This window comes from Xiphias gladius, chromosome 10, assembly GCF_016859285.1.
Source record: "Xiphias gladius isolate SHS-SW01 ecotype Sanya breed wild chromosome 10, ASM1685928v1, whole genome shotgun sequence".
NCBI classification, from domain to species: Eukaryota; Metazoa; Chordata; class Actinopteri; order Istiophoriformes; family Xiphiidae; genus Xiphias; species Xiphias gladius.
In genome coordinates this window covers 20,317,058-20,342,769 of record NC_053409.1, presented here as the reverse complement: position 1 = coordinate 20,342,769, position 25,712 = coordinate 20,317,058, and the positions used below count along the sequence as shown (strand labels likewise).

Genomic DNA, 25,712 nt, shown 5'->3' with positions numbered 1-25,712 from the left:
TTCAGACCTATGACTTGAGTTGTGCTGTTTTATGAGAAATAAATCATTTATTTTATCAGACCACTTGCCTTTTTCCCTTTCATTTTTATATTATAAGAACTGGACAGACTTGTAGGATTGTTTGGCCTTGGCGGAGGTATACGCTCAACTGAGTGCCATTCTAGTTCCCACTGCAAGCTTTTTCTCAAAACTAGAAATTAATTCTGCACATCCCATCAACAACACAGCTGGGATTCGAGGCAATTTCCTTTACGTACAAAATGAAGCAAAATGCAAATACAGGCAGACTGTCTGCACTACATTTTCAAACAATACAGCTTGTTATATTGTACCTCAAAATCATCAATCTGCTGCAAAGTTGCCATTTGCTTAGAGTAAAGAACCAAACTCATATGATCTTCTCAAAACCTCTGCACATTTTCATACTAAATTGTCACTACATGTGGATTGCTTTAGCACATAACTGAATCTGTACTTGTCATGATTCACTTGTCTGTGTGTTTTTAGCAGTTCTACCAAAGAGACACTTCCCCTTCAAAAGAGGTCAAGTCACCCAATATTTCACAAAAGCAGAAAAAAATGTAAGAATCAAAATTGCAAAAGGTTGCAAAAATTCTTTTTTCTCGTAATCCTTTGCAGTGAAGAACTGTTTGTACCTGCACCTTCCCTCTAGCAACACCTGGTACCTGAGTGATTTATATTCCATATTGCTCACAGCACAAAGGTAACACTGAGCCAATTCTTAGGGAAATGGCTCCTACACATACAGTAAACACAGGGTTCAATATAGCTGACATAATATTGAATGTCTGGGAGGTTTATTCAGGTTTTAGGATGGACGGGTAAAGTTACAGACTGATCAAAAAACTTAATTCTCTTTAATCATGTAGCCATTCATCCCCAGCAGCACTTTGTAGTATTTCGCATTTTTTTTTCCTTCAGCAGGTCAACGCTTATAACACTCCATTTAAAACGGGCATATCTCACTGATGCCTCAAATGAAAACACCAACTGAAAGTGAGAAAAGAGAAAATAACAGAACCACTTTAACTCATGATTTAAATATGATTCTTAATCTCTTTTACCTCAGCTGTGTTTACCTCACCAAACAGGAACTGATCATTCTTCTGATATATTTGTCTTACAGTTTCATACCACTATCTACATTTCACTTTGACAAAATGAAATGCTATAAATATCAATAGCAGTGGAAAAATTTAAACGCATTTAATTAAAGTAACTGCATTTTATTGTAGACTTGCAACCCGAAAGGCTAATGACCAAGTTGTCCTCTTAACTGGATGGTACCTGTACATTGCTGGAAGAAGTAATGACATACTTTACTTAAGTAAAAGTAGCAAGTGTTATTTTATTGGTAGGCTATATTGTCTGATTATTTTTTACTGTGTTATGCATCAGCGACAATGCATCACACGCATGATTATAGGTTTTGTTTTTGAAATTCTGATCTTCAAACTAGTAAATATATCTTTCAAATAAATGTAGTGGAGTAAAAGGTAAAACATTTGCCTGTAAAATGAACTGGAGTAGTAATTAAATGTAATGTAAAATTAAAGTATTTTAATACGAGGTGTGTACTAAAATACAGTACTTCAGCAAAGTTACTTTCCACCAGCGTGCTAGCACTATATTGATACCACTTTTAGCGTGTTTTCCGAAATGAATGAAAACACAATAAAGCACAGTTTTGTTATATTTACTACTCTATTCTGTATCTGTAAGTTTCTTTTCATGTGCAATTGATTGCGCTTCAAAATTTACAGCTCTGACCTTTGACATGATGTTGTACGAGGCACAGGGGAAGGCAGCACCAGTCTTTTCAGGAAGGCGGGATTACGTGTCGCTAGAAGGAAAAGATCCAATCAGAGGTCAGATTTCACATAGCAACACCAATCAGCAGAGACGGAATGCCTGGTTGCGAAGGTAGTGGTAGTGGTGGTGTGCTGGAAGGAGCAAGTGTTTCCTTTGGGTTTACTGGCTGCCAGACCTGGTAACAACATTCTGCCCATCTGTCTGTCAAGTTTGGCGCATAACTCACAGGCGTCTCATTCTCTTGCTATATATTTTAGGGTATGCATGTTCCTTTTGCAAACTAGCTTGCGAGGTGAGCCTAACCCTGTCCGAAAAGCATCTTTGAAGCACGAATTTACGATGCCATCCCCGATGGAGGGATCTTCCAGAGAAGGTGACCTGTTTACAGTGAAACATGAGCTGAAAAATGGTAAGTTAGCAGCGAGGTGATTTAACTCTTAATGCAGTGCATTTTACTGGGCAATTATCTTTCGGAGACACGTGTCAGGGGAGAAATGTTAGTTGGCTAGCTCGGAAGAACAAACTGTCACTGTCAATGGGCGTTTTTAGTTAACGCTAACACTAACGTTACTCAAGTCCAAAAATGGCAGAAGAAGGCTAACGTTAGCCGACTGTCCTCATTACTTGTAACGTTACTGCTAACTCACGCTAACTAATGTTATCTAATCATTTTACTAACGTTAGGTGACTGCCACTTAACAACCGTGGTCCACCATATTAGCTTAAGCCGGTCGTTAACTTGTAACTAGGTAAAATCAGACCATGGTTTATGCCATTCTCAACGCTTTAACTTAAGGTTAATTATTAAATGAGTTGGTTTTCCTGTTATTGCCTGGATTTGTTAGCGGTCACAGCTAACTTCTCCTTAGCCAATGAAGAGCAGACAAAGCTGCAGTGCTGTCAAGTCACAAGAGCTAACGTTAGCTTAGTGTCAGTCAGCACATTATAAAGAGGTATACCTCAACTGTTGACTCATGTAATAATGACAGACAGGTAAATGTATTTTGGCCGGTCTTGTTAAATTTAAACTGTTGAATGCTGAATCTTGCTGGCTTTTGTTTTTGTTGGAATCAGTTTACTGAATGGTGGTACAAGGAGAAGTAGTGTTGACATGTACCAGTAGCATCTCAGAACATGACTCTCATCAGCAAGCAGTTCTAGTTACTGTTACAATTTCTAATTATTTATAATTGGGACTTCAGTGATGGTGGTTGTGTTGAGTAGTAGAGTGGTAAGTCTTCTGATTCAGTGCAGAGGGCTGCTGAATGAAGCTCTACACTGCCTCAGCTGTAACTTGTTTTTAGTGACACTGCCGCTGTTCAGGCTGCAACATGACTTTGCTTCACCCCCTTTTATTGCCCTGCCCTAAATATGCAGTCTGTCTAGTTGTCACTGGCTCTTTTTTTTTTTTTTTTTTTGAGTTAAATTTCACACAGCATTTCAGCTGCTGTATCAGCTTAACCCTACTTTGCAGCCTTGCTGTAGCATTTGACCCAGTGGAGGAAATATAGCAAAATAAAACGATAAACATACCTACTAAGCCCCTTCAGACGAGGCCAAATATAAGTGCAAATAAGTTCATCCTCTCAAGAAAATTGACAATATTAGTAGACAAGTGATCAGTGTGCCTTTCTGTTTTAATCCTCCTGCTAGATATCAAGGTTTTTTTTGTTTGCAGAATTGTAAAAATATATTAAAGTGGAAATAATTGCCATAGTTTCCCAAAATGAGAGTTGAAGACATGGTTATGTAAATGCTTCACACACAAAAAATCAATCCATTTCTCCTAAAGGACAGTGGTTTGTTGCAATTCAGTTGAAAATTTTTATTTTTAGGAACATCGGTACTTCCCTCCTGTAAACTGAAGAGGTTCCTCTTGTCTAGCAATCATCTGGTTGGATCAGGTTGGACGACACTGTCAGTCTATTATTAAACACCGAAATCAAACTTGGCCTTGGCAGGGTGAGCTTGACAAGCGTGTTATGCAATCCGAACCTCTGACTTTAAAATTGAAGGACAGCGTTGTTGCTTTCAAATTATACAGTATGTCCTCAAATTGCCCAATGGTTGCAGCATTTCTTCTTGAGTGTAACAGGGGGAACATGTGAAGATGAAATCAGCCGCTTTAATTCTTCAGTGGCCTATTTCCAGAGTGTAAGACAGAAGGAATGTGTTCACTATAATGGTTATGCATGTCTAAGAGCGTGCTATGCTCAGTCAGCTCTACTGGGAGATTGTGATTTAGACAGACAAGAGAAGTCATTGACAGTGTGTGTTGAATTCACTGAAGATGTTTGATGGAATATAATGAACTTTTGCTAGTTAATGTAGCATGTTTGATTGCACTTGCATGGAAGATTATCTTATACTGTTGCATATTTGAGTGAGAGTTAAGAGTGAGTCAGCTTTTTAGCACTAGACTTGTTTTTTTATTAATTTGTTCACTTGAAGGGAGTTTATTGATTATGCACAACATGCCCAGCGCTATGAGTGTGTTGCTGTTGGCCAGCATTCACTTTAACCACCCAGACTTTCCTAACTGGTCCGATGTTTTAAATTTCTGATCTTCCAGTTTAAAGCTCTCTTCTCCAGCCTTTTTAGCCTTGCAGAGTTTGACTTCATTGGCTCTTAGTTTTCTCAAAGCAACATGAATCAGAGACTCTTTGCATCAAAATTTAAGAATACATTAATAATAGGTAAGCACCGGTTCCAAAAAAAAGGCATAGCGGACTGTAAGGTGATGCAATGTTCCTTCTGGTGACCATGCAAGGTCCATAGCTGTTGGAAACAACAGTTAAAAAAAGGGGATAAGTCTCAAATGTACATACAACGTGGCTGGCTCAATAGTACTGAATAACAATGAGATTCTCATCATTGATTTTGACCAGAGGCTGATCATTTTATCACTGACATGTCAGCTCATTAGCTCACTGGTTAACCAAGCATCGTTTCACCTTTTACCATTTAAGAGCAGGACCAGATATACTGTAGAGGACCAAGATTAAAGGAGGTCTAAAGATGTACATTCTTTTTTTTTTTTTTTTTTTTTTTTTATGAATCATTACCCATATTTTTATACAGTGTGCATCCACAACTTGTACACCTTCCGATCTTTTTCTTGGTTTGAGTAAATAGTGTTTCACCATTATTAGGGAATAACTTGTAAGTCATTCCAATTCTCCACTGAGTTGTCTAATGTAACACTAGTCATGGTTGGTGGGAGATTTATAATGCAACTGCAAACAGCAAATGCAGTCACAAACATCAGGGCTGTTACTGCAGTGAATATAAACATATGTTATCTGATATCCCAGATGACCCTCAGGTGGTCAATTGGTGGTAAAATACTTAATGCAGAACAGGGACTTTTCCAGGTCTAGCTAATCACTGATATATCTTCTTTTAGAGAAGTGAAATATACTTTCACACATAACCTTTTCAGGGGGAATGACCTTTTATTCCATAAGTGCCATCTGCTGATATATTATTTTGTTATTTAATATTGTTAGAGTATCTGCGTATTTTGTCATTCAAGCCATCTCTGTCTTGTTATTTGAACTGAGTAATAAAAAACATAACTTTTTTTTATTTCTGTTCTTACTTTAGCCAACTTGACGGGCCATGAGGAGAGGGTGGGCATTGAAAACTTTGAGTTATTAAAGGTGCTGGGCACAGGAGGTGAGTAAAGCTGTCTCTCTATGTTGAAGAGACCATGACATTCACACGATGGTGCGCATGCCGATCAGGCATCCAATATTGTGTATTTTCATAATGATAAGCAATTCATACCAGTCATTTCTGTTTAAGCCTTTGCTTTACACTGAACTTTGCCCTCTGTCTTTGTTTATTTTAACCACCAGCATACGGCAAGGTGTTCCTGGTGAGGAAAGTGAGTGGTCATGATGCAGGAAAGCTGTATGCCATGAAGGTTTTGAAGAAAGCCACTATTGTTCAAAAGGCAAAGACTGCTGAACACACACGAACAGAGCGGCAAGTGCTGGAGCACATCCGCCAGTCTCCATTCCTTGTCACACTTCACTATGCCTTCCAGACGGATACCAAGCTGCACCTCATTCTCGGTTAGGGTCTTTTTTAACATTTCCACTTCTGTGTTATGTGAATACCAGTAAAATAAATGGTTGTCTTTAGCCCAGTGAAATAAAAAGATTTCTAACAGCTGAATGAATCGGTATAAACAAAATCTACAAAACATATTAGGCCTTCCATGAGGATAAACAATTCAACTTCTTTTATTTTGGATGAAACAGGATATCCATGATATCTTTCGTTACAGATTATGTAAATGGTGGGGAGCTCTTCACACATTTGGTCCAAAGGGTGCGATTTAAGGAGCAAGAAGTAGCCCTGTATAGTGGAGAGATTGTGTTGGCACTGGAGCATCTACACAAGGTAACCCCCCAATTCAACACATTCAAAGTGTTTTGTCTGTTCAGAAGTTATCTGTTACTTCATCTTTCACATGTCATGGCCCCTCTGTCATTTTCTTGGTGCAGCTTGGGATCGTCTATCGGGACCTGAAACTTGAGAATATTCTACTGGATTCAAATGGACATATAGTTCTCACAGATTTTGGCCTCAGTAAGGAATTTGATCAGGTACATTATGTTTCAACAATATGTGTTAAAACTTGTTAACCCTTAAAGTTCTCAAGAAGGATTGCAGAAGCTGATGGATGCCAAACTTATAATTGAAACTGAGTTATTGCTCTGTTCTCTTAAAAGGTTTTCACAAAAACAAAAAAAAGGGTTGATCTTTTGCCCTTAAAGGCCCTTAAAAAAAATTCCTATAACAGCATTTTTCTATGTGCAGTGGGGTGCTACTATATTCCGCTTTTCTAACTATTTTCTGCCAAAATAGCTTTGATTATTTCATTTGAGAGAAATCTGTAATTTTGAATTTTCGGGCATTCTCTTGATACAATACAATACCTAAAGATATTTTGTTTATCTTTAACTTTGATTGTTGCGTTTTTTTTTAATCATGAGTATTTAATGTTTTAGAGAAACACTCCATATTTGACAGCAAGTTTTTCATGGCCTATTATCTTGGACAGTTCTATCTCAGTCCAGGTCACTTGCAGGTATTTTACAACATGCAGAGACAAATATCCTCTGTATTTTGTTATATTTGGCTTGTAAAATGTGTCTTTTGATGCATTTGTGGGCTGTGTTTTTTTTTTTTTTTTTTTTTTTCCCCAACAGGTGGAAAGGGCTTTCTCTGTCTGTGGCACCATTGAATACATGGCTCCCGAGATTGTGGAGGGAGGAGAGTCTGGACATGACAAGGTAATTGAAGTTCTATGTTTGATGCTTTCATCTGTTCGATCAAATCAAGCAGCCCAGACTCGCCTCTCTGTTCTCCTGAATGTGTGCGCGCTCTCCAGTGAGATTTTTCTTTTAGTCTGTTAAGTTTTAAGTCATGGGTGGGTGCTTTCATGCATTCCAGGCAGTGGACTGGTGGAGCCTCGGCGTGTTGATGTACGAGCTTTTGACTGGCGGATCACCCTTCACAGTTGATGGAGATGAGAACTCGCACACAGACATTGCCAAGTATGGATTCTCCCTGATCACCAGCTCCAGTGTTCAGCTAGCTCTCATTTATAATCATTGTACAACATTGACTTTATCTGTCTCAATCATCACAGGAGGATTTTAAAGAAGGATCCTCCTTTTCCCAAAGATATAGGACCACTGGCCAAAGACCTCATCCAGCGACTCCTCATCAAAGATCCAAAAAAGAGATTAGGCTCAGGTCCTAATGGAGCAGAGAATGTAAAGAAACACCCTTTTTACCAGGTGGAGCTCATTGCCTAACTCGAATATTTAACAATGTTTAGAAAAACTTAATAGCAGGATGGGCTGTAACTAAACATAATGGGGCCGCTTTCAGCGAGCAGCATCTAGGAGTATTTGTATAAACTATGTTGAGAAGGACTGGGACGGGCCACAATTTTTTATTTTTTATTTTTTTTAAACTCACTTTAGAAAATTAACTGGGAAGACTTGGCAGCTAAGAAGGTGCCTGCTCCATTTAAGCCGGTGATTCGGGATGAGCTGGATGTCAGCAACTTTGCAGACGAGTTCACAGAGATGGACCCCACCTACTCCCCTGCAGCTCTGCCTCAGAACTGTGACCGCATCTTCCAGGTGGGAGAGAAGAAAACCAGACAATTTTTTTGTTGTGACTCATGGTTTTGTTGTTGTCTACAGACAGGAATATTCCTTCGTGCTCCTTGCAGGTCATCGCACAGGACAACATTTATATTTGCATCCGTTTTGTGCTGATGTTTGCCTGGGCTTTGGTTGCAGGCAGATTGAAATGTTGACACAGATGAAAAATTGCATTATACATTATCCACTTTTTGTGTGTGACTATATTTGACATACTCCACGGCAATTGAAGTAATCAAGTGAAGTTTTGAATGTCCTCAAAAGGTTGCTGTAAGTCAACATGAGTCTGTCTGTGCGTATTGGTATTCAAATTGACTAAAGGGTCTTTTATTGAAGTAATTGCTGCCATATGCAGCTCTTATTGAAGTAACAGATGTGAATGACTATTTTTGATGTAGCTTTGAACCATAATATGGCCCACAACACCGTGCCAGCTGATGGCTGTCTGATGTATTGCATGAAACTTCAACTCTGATTGCCTTCTGGATCCTTGAGCTCGGTAGATCAATAGATCCATTAACGGGCTTCTCTCATGGAATAAAAGGTTACACTTTGAGAGCATCACCACGTCTGTCTCGGTTACGCCTTCGGTCTTTGATTGCCAACTTCATCTTGGCTTTTTTCGCTCTCAGCTGCCATTCACATAGTCTGAAATTTTGTGGTCTTTATAATTTGCAAGCCTAGCAATCTCTGAGATAACGACAGCAATCCCAATTTTTAAACCGTGCACTTGCTCCCCCACAGTGCCTCACAAAACAAAATTAAAATTGCATTAAGAGCGCCAAGATGTAATTTCTCAGCAGAGCAATCAAATATTCAAGCCCGGCAATTTAGGGCATCTCATTCATTCAACATCCATCCTTCCGTCCATCCATGGCTGTCACTACATAGCACACAGCTGTGTGTGTGTGTGTCAGTGAATAAGGGAGAGAGAGATTAATGCCAGCTCAATGCTCTGGGCTCCTCACAGCTGGAATTATGTAGGCAGCACTTCACAAAGACAGGTCTAACAATGCGAACAGCTGGACAGCCGCTGTCACTCACAAATTATCTGAATTGGGCTTATTGTTGGGTTGACAGGCTGGTTTGACATAGAAACATTTGAAGAAAAATGCAAATCAATTTTGAGTTACACAGTAAATATGGAAATATATAAAACACATTAAGTGTCTATAAATGTCTGTAATATTAAAATACTGCAGTCTTCTCTTAGGCCGTAAACTTCATCAATGGAGTTTTCCTTTTCCTCGGTCCATATAGTCCAACCCTCGCTTCATGTCTTAGTAAAATGTAAAAATAAACAGTTTATGTGTTTCGCTGTTCAGGGTTACTCTTTCATGGCCCCCTCCATCCTGTTCAAGAGGAATGTGGTGATGGATGACCCTGGCCAGCTGTGTGGGGGCTCTGAGAGGCCCGGCTCTGCCGCGGTGGCCCGCAGCGCCATGATGAAGGTAAGATAAATGGACTTGGATCCTCCTGCACAAACACACTTAAGCTAATGGCCGCTGTCACAAACAGACGGGAATTTTTTTTCCTGCCTCTCCATTCCACTAGAATTTTTTTTTCTACTGTACTTGTTTTACTGCACTCAGAATCAGTTCTCAGCCTGTTTATTTATTGAATTTTGTTCATGAATGCAGTCATTGTATGTACGGTATCTGTGCAACATAGTGCTTTTTGAGAATGTTGCAGTGCATTGCTTTTTCTGCACTCATATAGCTTTCTCAAGCTATCTCATAAACATCCTTTGTGCCTGCTGGTGTAGATATGTTCTGTTAATTTAAGCAATATGAAATAGAGCTGTTTCACAAACTTTACTGTTTTCCAGATTTGTTATCACATTTGTTATATAAATAATGGGAATTGTAAATAATTATCATAATGCTTGTCAGTGTAGCTCAAATACGTTTTTTGCAATGTTTAATCAACAAAATGCTGGAATAAAAGAAGAAAATTAGCATTTTGACTCGCATTTAGTAATGGTCATAGCCCACTTACGATACATCCTTTAGTGCTTACACAGTTTAGAAAGGTGAAGTTTCAGCTGAGCATTCAGGCAACAAAAGGGGCTCAGAATTCCAATAAAGCTTCAACTCACTGTGCTTTATTGGTTCCTATGCCATTTCCTTTCGCAAACAGGAAGCTAGTTAACAATATTTCCTGTCTTGTTCTGTGGTAATAATCAAGATCTTAATTCAGATCTGGAAAATCTAGGTTGATTGCTAATTTACATTTGCCACTCCCATGTTTCTCTTCTTGGATGAAAATTAATTTTGATAAAATTGAGCAACAAGAAAAGTTTACGGATAGGCTTAAAAAAAACTTTCTATCATCATAAAACAGTACAATGTTTGCCATTTTATAATGATGTTGAATAAGAAATATTTGATATATAACTACAAACAGTTAGGAGACTTGGTGGGTGAAGAGTGAGGTTGGCTTGGACGTGTAAGGCTGCTGTCATTTAAAAATATAAAATTAAAAGAAATTATGAATGATGTTTAATACAAATACTGAATATATGCCTCTAGATTATACTTGTATTTGAGAAAGCATTTAAATATACACCTGAATAAATTGTGTCTTTATGTGGAGAACATGGAACTTGTATGTGTATGTGTATGTGTGTATATATGTGTGTATGCATGTGTATACGTGTATATATGTGTGTATGTATATATTTATATAGTTGCAATTATAGGACACTGTGACGTCAGTTAAATATAATTCATATTTGACCAGACAACTTCTTTTGGTCCACTGTTTCCTTTTACAGGACTCACCCTTCTATATGAGTTATGAGTTGGACTTGAAGGACAGTGCTCTGGGAGAGGGTAGCTTCTCCATCTGCAGACGGTGCACATACAAGAAGACTGGACAGAAATACGCTGTCAAAATTGTCAGCAAGAGGTAAAAGCTCACAGCCTCCTCACTCTGATGTGATGGTCATCCTAGATCCTTTTGGCTCTGTGGGGTGTTCATAGTTTCACTGGATATATCAGACAGCCACCCTCCTCCTCTCCATGTCAGAAATTGGACTGTTGTCAACCAAGTCTAAAAAAAAGTTTTACAAACAATATATTAGAAATGTTCTGTTGAACTAATAAATGTATTAGTTTGACTTGATTACATAATTTCTCAGCTTTTATTCGCCCTGTTACTTTGTTTAGGGTTTCTAGATGGTCGTTAAATAAATGCAAATACACCTCTGCTCACAACCCAGGTAATTTTTGTTGTCAAATGATACAACATCAACTTTGGTCATGTGTCTTGACATCAGTCCTACACTTCTTTACTGACTGTATGGCACCAAATATCACGGGGCAATCTTCCTGACACAAGCGATGTTAGGAAAGTAAATCACACGTTACCCACAGCACCAGTATGTTTTCTAACCACGCAATAGGTTGAAATTGTCCATGTCGGGGTCAAAAATCAGTGGTGTTACAGAGCAAAATTGCAGTTACAAATTGATTGAAATGCCTAAGAAATTAAAAATTGGTTTGTGGGAAATAACCAAGCAGAAGAAAAGGCAAACCCCACACAACCCATTGCATTATCCAAAAATACTAAAAGTTAAAAGTTAATGAGTGATATATGCACTGGCTAGGGATACTTTCTTCTCTGCTCACTTCGTTTCTGAAGCCTGCTTTTGCTTAAAAGAAAATCTAGCCATATTATACTGACTGTTCAAAGGCAGTTAAGACCAAAGTGGCAATTGAGAACCTGTTAAAGGCTTAATGCTTGTGTTTGCTATAGGATGGAAGCACAGACTCAGCGGGAAATAGCAGCCCTGAAGCTCTGTGATGGCCACCCTAACATTGTCAAGTTACATGAAATTTACCACGACCAGGTAAGCTTCATCGCAGTGGTAACATTTGCCACCATAAATTCTTTTTTGCACGGCTCTCTATGGAGCCTGTGGGGACTGCAGCCTTATTAAGTCCCGGAACTGGAACAAGGTAGATTAATGGGGATGCTGGAAGCCCTTGAGGACTTTCTCTATCTCTTCACGTATTGTCCTACAAACATCTCTATGTGTGCTCTATATTTCACACCAAACATATTTCTAAACTGCAGCTGTACAAACGCCCGTTTTCTACTACCGAAGAAAAACAACCTAGATTCACTTGTGTTGCTAATTGAGCCGCACACTCAAGCCAAACTAGGTGCGCATATGTTCCAAATGTAGCCTACTCCCATTACTAGGAAGGTGTGTCCATGTCGCTGATTGTGTACAGGTTCATTAACCCTGGCCCTTCAAGCCCAGGAGCACCACTTTAGTCCTGATGAGCTCAGTGGGGTTATTACTGTATCTCAGAGGCCTGTGACCCAGATCAAAGCAGTGCTGCCTTGCCTCGCCTGCACCGAGTCCTGCCTTTGTTCCCCAGACCCAGCACTAATGAGAAACTCTACCCCGCTGCCAGCCACATTATTCCCTTCCCACTTTGTTTGGCTCCTTTCACTTTTACTCAATACCATTATGGTTTGATCTTACCATCATGGGATTGGGTTGGGCTATTTTTGCTGTATTTACTTTGCAACAAAAGAAAAAAAAAAATCCTATCCACCATTTCACATGTTAACAATCAGCTATTTTAAACTTGCAGTTCAGGTTGTGAAAGCATGATTGATGATACACTGGTTAACACAAACTTGTGAATACTTGTTTAATCGCAAGTCTTATAGGAATGTTGGCACCCACTGTACTATTTCAGAGCAAGTCAAAGAATAAAGTGTGGGTGTAAGAGAGGTTGATGAGAAATATAGATATATTGTGTGTGTGTTTGCTGTAGCTCCACACGTACCTGGTTCTGGAGCTGCTTGGTGGGGGTGAGCTGTTGGAGAGGATCCGCAGAAAGCAACATTTCAGTGAAACGGAGGCCAGCCGCATCATGCGCAAACTGGTGTCCGCCGTCAGTCACATGCATGACGTAGGAGTGGTTCACAGGGACCTTAAACCGGAGGTATTGGACATATGCTCAGGAAGCAGCAGGGCTGCTAGTTGAAATTATTTTCTGTTTGAACACATTGTGTCTGTGTGACGAATACACACATACTGGATCATAAGCTTTTGAAAGAGAAATATTGTGTTTTTCTGAACTTTGTAATATCTGTCGCATTGTCATTCTGACTCAGCAATCTTTTACAAAACAAGAGTAAAATTGTTTCACCCTAACATGGGCCAGAAGTACCTGGTCAGACAAGTCTTGATGTCCAATTTAGTAAGCTCTTGAGTGGACCAGTTTTGCTAGGCAGAAAGAAATGATTGCTGTCCGTGTCTCGAATTGCTTCGTAGAACCTGCTCTTCACAGACGAGAGTGAGAACTCTGAGATAAAAATCATAGACTTTGGCTTTGCTCGCCTCAAACCACCAGACAATCAGCTCCTGAAGACTCCCTGCTTCACCCTGCAGTATGCTGCACCAGAGATACTCAAATATGACGGCTACGATGAGTCCTGTGACCTGTGGAGTCTGGGGGTCATTCTGGTGAGTGGATGTGGGATGACAAAGCCGTGCTCAGGTTAAAAACAAAATACTCGTAGCTGAAATGTTGCGGAAAAATTCATCATTCAACTCAGCATTATTCTGAGGGGAAAGAAACACATCAACACTCCTCCCACTTTTAAAGGTGACTGATATTTATCTTATATCAGTTTGAAAAAATGTTTTTTCTAAAATATATTGAGAGGAAAGTAAATGTATTTTAGTGTACAGTGTCTTGTTATATTTTGCCTGGAAATGGGTCATTCAAGCTAGTGCTGAGATTATTAGTTAAGCAGTGATCTGCCTGAAAAAATATACGCAAAGAGAATTGGATTCACCTTTTAAATCCCAGAGTGTATTTGTAAATTGGTACGTTGGTACAATTGGCAGGATTAGTCTGGCTGTCTGAAAAAGAAAATACAGTATATACTAGGGCTGTAAAATTTCATATAGCAGTCTTGGTAAATAATTTACTCAATTTTAATCCTTGAACCCAGTAAACAGAATGTTTTGCAGCACACTATTTAATATTTGATAAAGATAAAAGTTATAGGGTACTAAGAAACTATTATTTATGCTCAATATCAAAAATAAACTTCCATTTTGATGACACTGATGCCTATCACAGGCTCTAATAAGGATTAAATAACAGATCATTGTATCTGGCATATTCAGGAACAACCTTATTTGTGACTGCACAATCTTAACATCTGTAGGCCTACTTTACTCTTTCCACAATGCCCCAGGAAAGTGACCTGATAACAGTCTTTTCCAAAAAGCCACAGCTCCAAGCTCCACTTTAAAGTTATTTTTTTCATGATACTTTTAATTGAAGCATTTGAACATCATTGATCCTATCCAGTTTATGGGTTCAACATTTCGCTAGAGGCCATTCTGACTAAGCAGTCAGCTGTTATTTTAATTGATTTTGGCTGTAGTTTAGTGTCTTTGACTGTAGTTGCAGTGTGTCTGTGTTTGTGTGTAAGCATGCACACATGTACGGTATGTAAATTGTGTGTGCATGTTCTGGCTAATCTGTTTTGCGTGATATTCATGTCCCTCTCTTGTTCAGCGCTACAGCCCACAGGATCCACAGTTTAATGTTTATCACAGAATGTCGAGCCACCAGCCCAGTTCTCAGAGCTTGTTAAGGCTGCACTCATGTGACACGTTGCTTCCCGTTAGTAGAAATGTCATCCTAATTCAACCTTTTTCTGTGTAGAGGAGGAAAAAAATGCAAGGAGAGGTAGAAAGGAGAAGGAGAAGTAAACACAGGGGAGCAGAGAGCTGAGAGAAAAATATCTTTAGTTGGCCAGTCATCCGTGCTGAGCCTAGTCTCTGTAGTGCTGCTTCGCACCGTCGCCCCCTGGGGGGATATGGGAGTAGTGTGCCTCATGAAGCTTTGATGAAATGGCTACTGACAAGCTGTGTGCACAGTGCCCTGGAAGCAAACTGTGTCGAGACAGAGTGGGAGAGAGAGAGAGAGAGAGAGAGAGAGAGAGAGAGAGATGAGGGCACAGCTGATCCTCTACTGCCAAAAGGGCTGTTCCCAACTACTGTCATTTTAAATGAGAAAACCGAGGGCAGATGCAAGCAGGCCAAGGTGAGAGTATCCTGTTCATTCAGCTGAGCACAGACCGCTCTTCTGTTGAGTGCTGGTTCAACCACGGTCAACAACATGCAGCATGACAATGGAAAAATGCGGACAGTCGTGATCGGTCGAGAGCTCTTTTAAAGCATGTTGTTATTTGAACAGTAGGTGCGTTTCAACACTAATGCCTACTTGCTTTCCCAGTTCATTGTAGGCAACATGATATAAATAAAAATGAGCACGTAACATTTTCTGTTCCACACAACCTGCACAAGCGATTTAGATTAGATTTACACTGTCGATATTTAAGCCTGGAAAGCCTGGTGTATTTCTCTTGTTTTGATTGTGTGGTTTTTCCCTGTTTGCAGTACACCATGCTGTCTGGCCAGGTGCCTTTTCAGTGTCAGGAGAAGAGCCTGACCCACACCACTGCTGAGGAAATTATGAAGAAAATCAAACAGGGGGACTTCTCTTTTGAGGGAGAGGCCTGGAGAAACGTGTCGCAGCAGGCCAAGGACCTGATACGAGGTGAGGATGGAACTGGGGACTCGCTGTCAAATCCAGAGGGTTAAATTATAAAGAGGTTTTGTTTTTCACAAGATTGGAAATCAGATGTTATTTCATGTGAAGACTGCAACTTAGAGATACATTTTGGAGTATAATGTATATGTTTTAAGATGTAAGTGGACATCATTCCATTGTAGAGCACCAAATTTACTAGATTTGGTTAAAAAAAATTTTAATCCAAAAACAGAATATGTTTAGACACAAGAGGGCATGACACACGGCCGTTATGCGCAAGTTTGTAGAGTGCACGTCAGCTCATAGCCTTTAAAGGCCCAGCTGTGAACTCATTTTGATCTTAAAAATGACACCTAAATTCCCATTATGATCATCAGCATTCTATGTCATTCTCAGCTGATCATAATCGAAAATACAGGCATCTTTACTCCAATTTTTACATATAGCCAGCGTGAACAAAATTTAGGAATAGGAGATTGGGATTGACAGGATGTGTAATTGTGTTTTGAATTTTGTTAGTGGCGCTAACCGTCTTCGTACATTGGGATCACGGATTGAACCTTTAACTCATGAAGTAGCTCACAGAGGCTGAATTACCTGAAGAGGAAACCACTTCCTCTCTGTGGCTCACTTGCCGCTTACCTTTTCACTGGTGTATTAAGAGCACTGAAGGTAATTAACTGTGTCTTGTTCCTGCAGAGCTGCTTACGGTGGACCCAAATAAGAGGATTAAAATGTGTGGTCTCCGTTACAATGCCTGGCTCCAGGACGACAGCCAGCTGTCCTCCAACCCACTCATGACCCCAGACATTCTCGGATCCTCCACTGCCTCCGTCCACACTTGCGTCAAAGCTACCTTTAATGTAAGAAATGGCATGGCTTTCATGTCAACATGCTGCTGCTTATGGCCTGTACCACTCTTAAACTGCTCAACCTGAAAGATAAAATATAAAGACATTATTTTCATTATTTTGCTTGCATTATTTTACAAGCTGTCCAAAATACAGCCGACAATGACTAGTTGATTAATCTGTTAGACAGTTGACAGAAACTCTGCAACTATTTTAATTAATTGAAGAATAAAAAGTAAAAGCTTTTTTTTTTTTTTTTTAAGTAAAAATACCAAACATTCCTTAGTTCAAGCTGCGGATTTGCTGCTTTTCTTTGTCTTTTTTGATAGCAAATTGATTACCGTTTCGTTTTTGACTATTGGTCAGACAAAACAAGCTATGGATAGGATTTAGGAAATTGCAAAAGGCGTTTTTCACTATTTTCTTTGATTTGTGGACACAACAGTTAATCGAATAATCAAGAAAATAATTTGCAGATTAATTGATAAAATCACTCTCTGGATGGCGTTGCTCACTAGTGTCCTCCATTTTCGTTGAAATAACATAACATTACTAGCTTGATTGGTTGATCAGGCACGCCATTGGTCAAGCTGATGGTGAAGTTTTCTAGCGCCCTCTACTGGATCACAAGGCAAACTACTTCCAATGGTCCGTAGCGCTTATAGACTGTAAATGTTTAATCCGAACAGGTCATTACAGTTCAAATATTAACTTTTCCCCCCACGTTCGAATGAAAGTTTTAATTTTGAACAAAAAATGACAGCCCTAATTCATTCAGTTACAGCGAGCTGCTGTTTTTAGTGACACAGCAGTCTGTGGTCTGATAGAACTGGATCAGTGAATCCCTTAGAAATATTAATAATTCAAAAAAATCTTAATAACTGGCTCACCAATGCCCCCTTTCTTGTCTCAGGCATTTAATAAATGTAAGCGGGAAGGTTTTCGCCTGCAGACGGTGGACAAGGCGCCACTAGCCAAGAGGAGGAAGATGAAAAAGACGAGTACCAGCACAGAGACCCGCAGCAGTTCCAGTGAGAGCACCCATTCCTCGTCGTCCTCCTCCCAGTCTCAGGAGAAGACTTTTCCCGAGGGCGACGCCCACCCACAGCCCTCCAACAGTACTCCTCTCACCACCCCTGTCAACACACCTGTGGCCCTGGGAATGGACTCTGAGCACCAACCAGTGCCTCAGGCTTTTCACTTCTCAGAGGGACAGTGATACAGCGAGGGCAAAAGGGAAATTCAGACGGTTTCATGAACAGCAGGAAGGCTCAGACCGGTGTGGAGACATCTCTCTTCTCTTTTTCTCTGTCCTTTGCAGCTCATTGCCACTGGCTCAATTGCATGGACATCTGCACGTCTCCAAAACCAAGCATGCAGCAGGATCAGCAACCATCACCTCAATATCAGTGAATCAATCAATCAATCAATCAATCATTCAATCAATCCTCACTAGCAATAGCCTATCCCTTTCTTTCTCTTTCACTTTCACACACAGACTTTATCAATCAGGGACTGGACCAGGAAGAAGTTGTCGCCGGTGTCCAAAATGAAAAGGGCTGCCCTACTGCCGCAGGTCCAGACAGACAATGGAGAGAGACACCTTCAGTCTTGGGCATAAAATCACAGCTCTGTCCGCTCCATTCAGCTGTCTTTGTCGATGCCTCCAGAGGTTTTAAAGGGAAAGTCGTAGTGTTTACACCATGGATGCTTTGTATTTTTTTGTCAGAGGGAAAGAAGAAATGCAACGTGCTGCAGCGTAACGTAACGTGGGTCCACTTCTCTTTTCTGGGAAGTCTCTGCAAGATGGAGCAGGGTATTTATATGTGAATTTTACAGACTGAAATATATTTATGATAAGCTATATTGTTAACTTATTTATGGTTCAGACCAATCTGAAAAGGAATAATGGATACAGTGAGTCTTTTAAAAAAGATATTTTGTGTACATGTGTATGTTATTCCCTATCAGCTCAAGAGACTGTTTCCATGTAGTCGGATGGTTGTTCATATCTCTTTTTAATCTTCAGACATCAATGCTTCTACTCGGTACTTCAGACACAGTTATGTAGACATTGTAAGATTATTATAGGAAGAGATTAACACCATTAGCCACTGGTCAATGGTTTTAAACTAGTTTATTGAATTAATGTAACAGACTTTTGAAATTATTTATGGAGCCTGGTGAATTTGGGGGTTCAACTGCAGCTTTGTCCAGTGGTCAAAAAAGCCAATTTCCTTACATATAAGGATTAAAGAAGCAAAAGTGTAAACATCTTTTTTGTAGAAACAACCAAATGTGGATGTAGTATGTTCAGCCAAGTCTATGGTTTATTGTTGTGTGGGGAATACTGCTGCCTGAGGGGATGTGACCCTACAAGAAGAATTATTTTTGCCTCTGATGTGGGAGTAGGACTACTTCAAGTCTCAGCACTGCCGCTGTTCCTGATCTGATCCTCAAGTCAGTGTTTAGCCCAGCAGTGGATTTGCCCTTCTGTGGTATCACACTTAATTGTCTCATTATCACTACGACCAGTTGGATTGAGCAGAAATGCCCCAAATGGAAAATTCAGATCGGCTTAGTGCGAGGTGAATGTGTCAAGGAGTCTGAGGTTGGGTTTTCTGAGACCCAAGATGCCAAAGGTCAGGTTCAAGAGGCTTCCTTTTCAGATAAAAGAAGATAAAAAATTTCAGAAAAGGAAAGGTTCATGTGCCAAAAAATTCAGTTAGATGAGGTAAGGGTCAGGTTTGAGCCTATGAGTTTAAGGGTGGTTATACATTAGGACATTTTAAGGGAATAAAAAGTTGTCCCTTGTGTCACTGCCCTAAGTCTTAAAACTACTTCATATAACATATACCCGTCATGAAAACATCAAGTTTCTGAGGACAGTCCTAAGAAAAAAAGAAAAGAAAAGAAAAAAAACCCTCCTTTAACTTTCAACAACATCGTCCCTTGCTCTATTTACCATGTTGTACTGCATGACTGAAATCGTGATCTTTGCACTGTGTGACAGTTTTCACTTTGAGGCAGATATCTGGTTAGTATTACATCCCCAGTGCATGATGTGAACTGCAACATCAGCCTCTTCTTTTTTTTTTTTTTTTTTTTTTAAAGGAGATTCATACTTGATTTATTGTGAGTTTGTTTACTTGCACATTTGAATATCCCCGATTAAATTCGGGACTCTGAAGTTTTACTGTTTGAAGTGTGATAGATGTAAACACCAAAACCCCTTTTACAATAGCCTGAATACTGTAATGTCCCAATGTTACAAAACTGTTGTTAGCCAGGTAGTTAGGTGATTAAAATGCCATGCTCTGTTAATTGTTTTTTGCAAGTATGTGTTAGTCTGTATCCATGGTAATAGTTGAAATACTGTATTCTGTTGTACAGGGGTATTTGTGATCAGTATATGAAGCTGCCTAGAAACAGTTTCTCCTGCTCAGCTAGGATACAAATTCTTTGTTGGACTACTGTTTGCATTAACCCCCCCCCCATCTTCTTCCATTTTAATGCACTCTGAATCTGAACCAAAGCATTAACTTCAAGGTAGCTGCTCTGAGCTGCATGAGATATTTCCTTTCATGCAAATATGCAACGAAATGCTTCATATATCATGGTTTCTGTTTGTTTTGTCCAACTGGTGAAATATTTTATATGTTTCTAGCAAATATAATTTTGTAACAGTGTGTTTCTTCATATAATATCTATATCCAGCACATCATCATGCTTAAAACTAATATTCTCTTTTCACTGTTGTGTTGCTTTTGCCATTTCAAAATGACCTCACCAGATGGGTTCAAACATAGTGCTAAAAGGGCGTAACACGATGTACGTATACTGTACTTTTACTCCAATAGCATCAGCCACAATGGAAATAGCAAAGTAGGATCCATTGCCCGTATGAAAAGCTGGAATTCTTGGAGCTAAACACTACAAAGCTCTTGTCTAACTAAGTTCGCATGAGTTCCCCCGTTGCTGCCTCATTAAGCCTCTTTTCTTATGTTGGGGTGTATTAATAGCTCAAGTGGAGGAAGAGGAAGAGTGTCCTATATTGAGCTCCCCTCTGGGAGCCAGGCTCTTTTCGCTGATGTGCTGCAGTGCTGTTTGTTCCAAAGAAAATACCGTGGTCCGCTCGCTGCCACTGTAGGACCCAGCTCACTTTCTTTGTAGGGAAACTACCAGTATATCACAGGAAAGGGTTGGTTCAGTTCCAGCATCTATTGGGGCTGATTTTCAAACTAGCCCCCGCCTGCCCACCCAACCCCTCTCTTTGATGAACAATCATTGTGCAGTGTGCCACTCTGAGGAAAGAGGGAGAGAGACCAGTTTTGACCTGATTTCCTCTTGTCTGTGATACATTCTTATGTTTATTCTCTTGAATTTGAATGAAAGTTCTTCGTCTGCCTACAGGGCTTCCTCTTTTTTTTTTTTTTTTTTTTTTTTAGGTGAAAGCACCCCACTCGATGAGCTAAACCTTTCGCACCCTTTTGCAACATTAATAAGAGGGCTTGTAGTTTGAACTGTTGTGTTTTATAAACCAGTGACTGCTGTTGTATGTTTTGGAGTCAGGGGATCAGGCTTGGGATGCTCCTGTGTGCTTCGGTACCTCTGGGAGTGGTTTCATGTACGTGCTTAAGAGACAGATGGGGTTGCTAAGGCTGAAAGTGACGTCTTGCGTGGAAAACAAGGCCACTTAGTTAGGTATACGCAGTTGTCTTCGAAAGGGATTTTGAACAGATGCGGCTGGTGTGGCTCTCTCTGGTCGACGTTTTAGCGTAGGATCATATGGAGCTGTCCACGGTGCTGAAATGGCCAAACCTCTGGTGGTGCTGCAAAAACAAGTGGCTTTCCACAAAGAGTTATACCAATATGATCTGTAAAAGTAGTGATTCCCAACCAGGAGTACTCGTACACCAGGGGGCACTTGGAAAGTTTGTGAAGTCACTTAGCTAATTTGAAAAAAATAGAATACTTCAGAGGAAAATAAATCTACAAATAGGATTACAAACTTGTATTTAGTATGTTTTTGTTTGTTTGTGTTTTTTTTTTTTTTAACTGGGATTTGGGGTGAACTGGCCATTTCATTTTTCTATATGGGGGAATTTCTTTTTTTCTTGCCTCTTCCAGAGAGGTCAACGTACATGGTTGGCTATAGAATGGTACTCTTGTCTTGCTCAAAGACACTTCAGCAATTCTGGCGGCGTGGGGACTTGAACATGTGTCGCTGAGCTTTTTAGGTTTACTCAGCCAGTTTTGATCTGTGTAATGTTGGTGACAGAGATTAATGCTACATGAAAATGTTTTTGTGTCGTGGGGTTTTTTGAGGGAAACTTTGATGTTTTTGCGCACACACCCTGCCACTTTAGTCGTCGTCGTCGTCATCATGGTCGTCATCATCATCATCACCATCATCATGCATGTGCTGCTGCATGACTCTTGTCCATCTCTCAATCTTCATCGATTCATATCATTACTGAGGTGTGTCGAAAAGTACTGTAGCAGTGAATCCCTTTGAGATTGGACAATATTAAACTGTTTCAAAACACGCAATCAAGCTTTAAGGGCAAAATTTTGCACTTGTATGTTATTTTAATCATGCAATTGATAATTTTTTTTGTAAAAGAAAAAAATTCTCTTTGTTTTTGTGCAGATTTAGATGTTTGTTTCTGTTGATGGCTGTTGTCCAATATTTCCAATACGATACTCTAATATAAACCTCAACACCGGATAGTACTTTTACTTATTGCAAGGGTACACCATGTGCATACCTGCTTTTTTAGGGCACTGTGAACTTCATCATTCAGGTCTTTAGGCACACCATTGACAATATGAGAAAAAAACCTTGATTTGCTTCAATAAATGCTTTACTTGCTGGCTGAATACATCTGTACATTTAATAACCTGAACCCAGTCGTAATGAGTCTTTTAACAGATCCTTGACTTCATTGTATTTTCAAGTGTATTTACAACCTTACTGAAGATGTTTTGTGATACCAGGATTTGTGTATGAGTTGTCGGAAGGACAATAAATGTACCATTTCCTGTTCATTTATGGATACTGGCTAATAAATTAGGTACAAACCTTTTCATATTTAAAAACGGGATTCTAATTTTGAAAGGCACGTTAGCAGGCATGGAAACTTTATTTCAGTAGTCGTCCACTCGATGGCAGTGTTTAATAAAGCACAACGAGGAGAACAGTTCACTGCGCAGCATTAACTTCGTTCAGCCTTTATGATTTATCCGTTGATGATAGAAGATTGTGTTAAATATGTATAAGACCTAAAAGATAATTTTTAATGTTGTCTAGCAGGACTAGAAATGTATATCTTGTGTACCAGGTCGATCAAATAACCAAATTTAGATTATTTAGTGTCTTAAAAAGTTAACTGTAAGTACTTTAAATGTCCAGTTATATTAATTTTAGGCTCTGATTAAAATAGTCACATGCAGCGGACCTGACAAAAGGTTTCCTGTCTCTTTAAGTTCAAGATCAATCTATTTTCAAGATTACATAATAAATATATTATTGTGAGATGTAGGAATTTTCTTTCTGGGGAAGAGCTGAATGAACTTTTGTAATATGGCTAATAAGGGATTAATTTATTATTTGTAAAATGATGATAGATGAACATTGGGTTTGCGGATTTTCCCCGTTTAAATATCTGAAGAAATCTTTATTTCAGAAGTTAAGGGCTTTAAGGTTTTTGAATCTTTTCAGAAAATACTGAACTTCCAGTATGACATCTCTTCTACACTGGGGCTGCAACTACTGATTATTTTCTTTATCAGTTGATTTGAAGATTACTTACTCTACTAATCAATTAATTGTTTGATTTATAAAATACCAGAAAATTGAGGAGAAAGGCCTATCACAGTTTCTAAAAGCCAAAACTGACTTATTTATATTATTTGTTTTGTCAACAGCCCAAAACCCAAAATAGAGCCCAATAGCAGCTTGTGATTACTTTTCTGTGAGTCGACTAATCAATGAATTGACGAAATGTTAAAGCTCTAATCGCCCCTATATAAAGCTTCAAGTAATTTTAGCTGTTGTGCACTACCATATACTAACAGTAGAGGACGCTCTTTGGCTCTCAGTCAGCTGGACTATGACCACTACTTTCAAATTCATCTGCTCTTTTGAAAAAGTGACATATAAATAGGTAAAACTGAGTTCTAGTTGTTGAGCGGGTGGCACACAAGAGGAAAACTCCACTTCAGTTTCACTTCAGTTTTTTGGTGACAAAAATCAGATGAGAAGCACATACCACATCAGTCATTTCCCTCAGGTAGTCACCACAGGGGGTCTGGATCGACACATCAAAAGGTCAGAGGTCATCTGTTTGCATAGTCGCTTAAAAAAAAAATTCATGTCGAAATTTCTGTTGCATCAAAGAAATGCCAAATAGATCCTATTTTCCATTATATTCAGTTTGAAAACAAGTTCATTTAAAGTAAGACACGGGATTATTTGCTCTTGTTTTTTGAGGCGTATGAGGCATTTTTTCAGCAGCATTAATGTTATATTTTGTAGGGTTTTAAGCGATATGTTTACCTCTGTCCCGTCTTATTTCTACTTTTTCCATCAACAAATCTAACGGCAGGTCATGTCTCCAAACGTACGGTGGGTTTTGCACTGCTTCTGACACCATCCGGTTGATACAGCTGCGCAATATTTAAAAAAAACAAAACTTTTTTTTATTTTTATGCATGGCTTTCAGTCCACTTATCGTGGTTTCACCCCACTTGCTACTATATACAACATTACAGCTGGTGCACTTACAGAGCACTTTCACCTGGCTAATTTTGCAATACAGATATCAATATGGACCTTCAGCGGGAGAAACTCATTAACAGTGTGTCTGTGTGTGTGTGCGTGTGTCTCTCTCTCTCTCTCTCTCTCTCTCTCTCTGTGTGTCTATGTGTTTGTGTGCACAATACCTCTTTTCTTTGAAATCTCTCTGATCTAACATGCTATCCATTACTAAACACTGTGTTGTACATTGTGATCAAGTATTCAGATGGAGGGTCTGCACTCAAAATCCATCTCTGAGATTTTTAGGTTTAAGGACGCTATTGGCGAGCGCTGTAAGAAAGACAAAAATACACGCAGGAAGACAAACATTTTAAAATCCTTTACGACAGACTCAAAAGGAAGTCTAAGATGGGGTCAGTTAATTTAATTTTCTTTTTTTGGGCCTAAACTCATGGTGGACTCTAAATCTTACTTACAATGATGTAGGGATTGCACAGGCAGTTTTGAAATAAAGACAGGAAAAAAAATACATGTTTTCAATGAACAAAGTCAAAACAGTGCGAAACCTTTGTTTGCTGTGCTACGAAGCGTCATTGTGTCTATTTATGCAAACCCCTAATTGTCCTTCAAAGCATTGTGTCAACAACCTGAAGCGATTGTACTTTTGCTCCGTTCTTTCATATTGGCACCAAAAAATTGTCCTAGTCTGCTCATTATCTGACGGGGTGTTGTTGGAAGCACTTGGCAGTTATCGCGCACTTCGCACTCAAAATGTTTAAATGTGACATGAAGCAGAAACCCTGGAAATGCAAATGAACAGCTCTGCCAAAACATATTTATATAGGTTATCACAAAGTGGCGACTTAAGTCTCAGAAACAACTTTACACTCTACGCGTATATTGACAGGAATGTGTTTGATGGGGTTGAGGTCATGTCTCTCTGCAGTTCTTCTGCACCAAACATGGAAAACCATGGATCCCACTTTGTGAATTGTGATGCTGGAAAATAAAATAAAAGAGCCTTCGTCAAACACAAACTATTGTTGAAAATATCATTGTATATTGTGAGACCTTGTGCAGTGATTAGCTAAATAATCAAATAAAGGAATGTCTGAGGGACAAAAAAATATGTATCTGAAATTATTTAGATAATCGATTAATCATTCAGGTCACTTTTTTAAATAGACATTCCAAACATTTGGTGGTTCCAGGTTCTCAAATGTGAGAATTTGCAGCTTTTCCTTGTCTTGCGTTATAGTAAATCAAATATTTTAAGATTTTGGAATTATTGGAAGAACAAAACAAGATACACGAGTTTGTCACTCAACCATTGATCAGTCAGTCCAAAATATAACTGGCAGATTAATCAATGATAAAACAATAACTGGTTGTTGCAGCCCAAGAGGAAATGACAAAAAAAATTGAATTGAAGCAACAAAACTCACCTTTATTTAATGTAATACGTTCCAACATT

The 25,712-nt window shown here is 39.2% G+C and overlaps 1 protein-coding gene across 3 annotated transcripts; it reads left to right on the top strand.

The window, feature by feature from the left end:
* The first annotated feature begins 1,924 nt into the window (after positions 1-1,924).
* On the top strand, positions 1,925-20,738 carry rps6ka5 (ribosomal protein S6 kinase, polypeptide 5). 3 transcript variants are annotated; one of them, XM_040136896.1, is made up of 18 exons: positions 1,925-2,011; positions 2,118-2,242; positions 5,440-5,511; positions 5,694-5,912; positions 6,128-6,243; positions 6,348-6,449; positions 7,056-7,139; positions 7,300-7,403; positions 7,499-7,649; positions 7,839-8,000; positions 9,350-9,475; positions 10,801-10,934; positions 11,784-11,877; positions 12,821-12,991; positions 13,324-13,515; positions 15,472-15,631; positions 16,325-16,488; positions 17,390-20,738. In XM_040136896.1, the coding sequence occupies exons 1-18, from the start codon at positions 1,929-1,931 to the stop codon at positions 17,693-17,695; spliced, it is 2,565 nt and encodes an 854-aa protein (XP_039992830.1). In that variant the 5' UTR covers positions 1,925-1,928; the 3' UTR covers positions 17,696-20,738. The 3 variants fall into 3 exon arrangements, with proteins under 3 accessions (XP_039992830.1, XP_039992829.1, XP_039992831.1); XM_040136895.1 differs by having other exon boundaries at positions 2,091-2,242; XM_040136897.1 differs by lacking the exons at positions 1,925-2,011; positions 2,118-2,242; positions 5,440-5,511; ... (1 more) ...; positions 6,128-6,243; positions 6,348-6,449 and having other exon boundaries at positions 7,534-7,649.
* The last annotated feature ends 4,974 nt before the right edge of the window (positions 20,739-25,712 follow it).

Coding starts and splice junctions, on each gene's coding strand:
- rps6ka5 (XM_040136895.1), top strand. CDS start 1,929: ATGCCTGGTTGCGAAGGTAGTGGTAGTGGTGGTGTGCTGGAAGGAGCA. Junction 9,476..10,800: donor CCCGCAGCGCCATGATGAAG/GTAAGATAAATG, acceptor TTCCTTTTACAG/GACTCACCCTTCTATATGAG. Junction 11,878..12,820: donor ATGAAATTTACCACGACCAG/GTAAGCTTCATC, acceptor TGTTTGCTGTAG/CTCCACACGTACCTGGTTCT.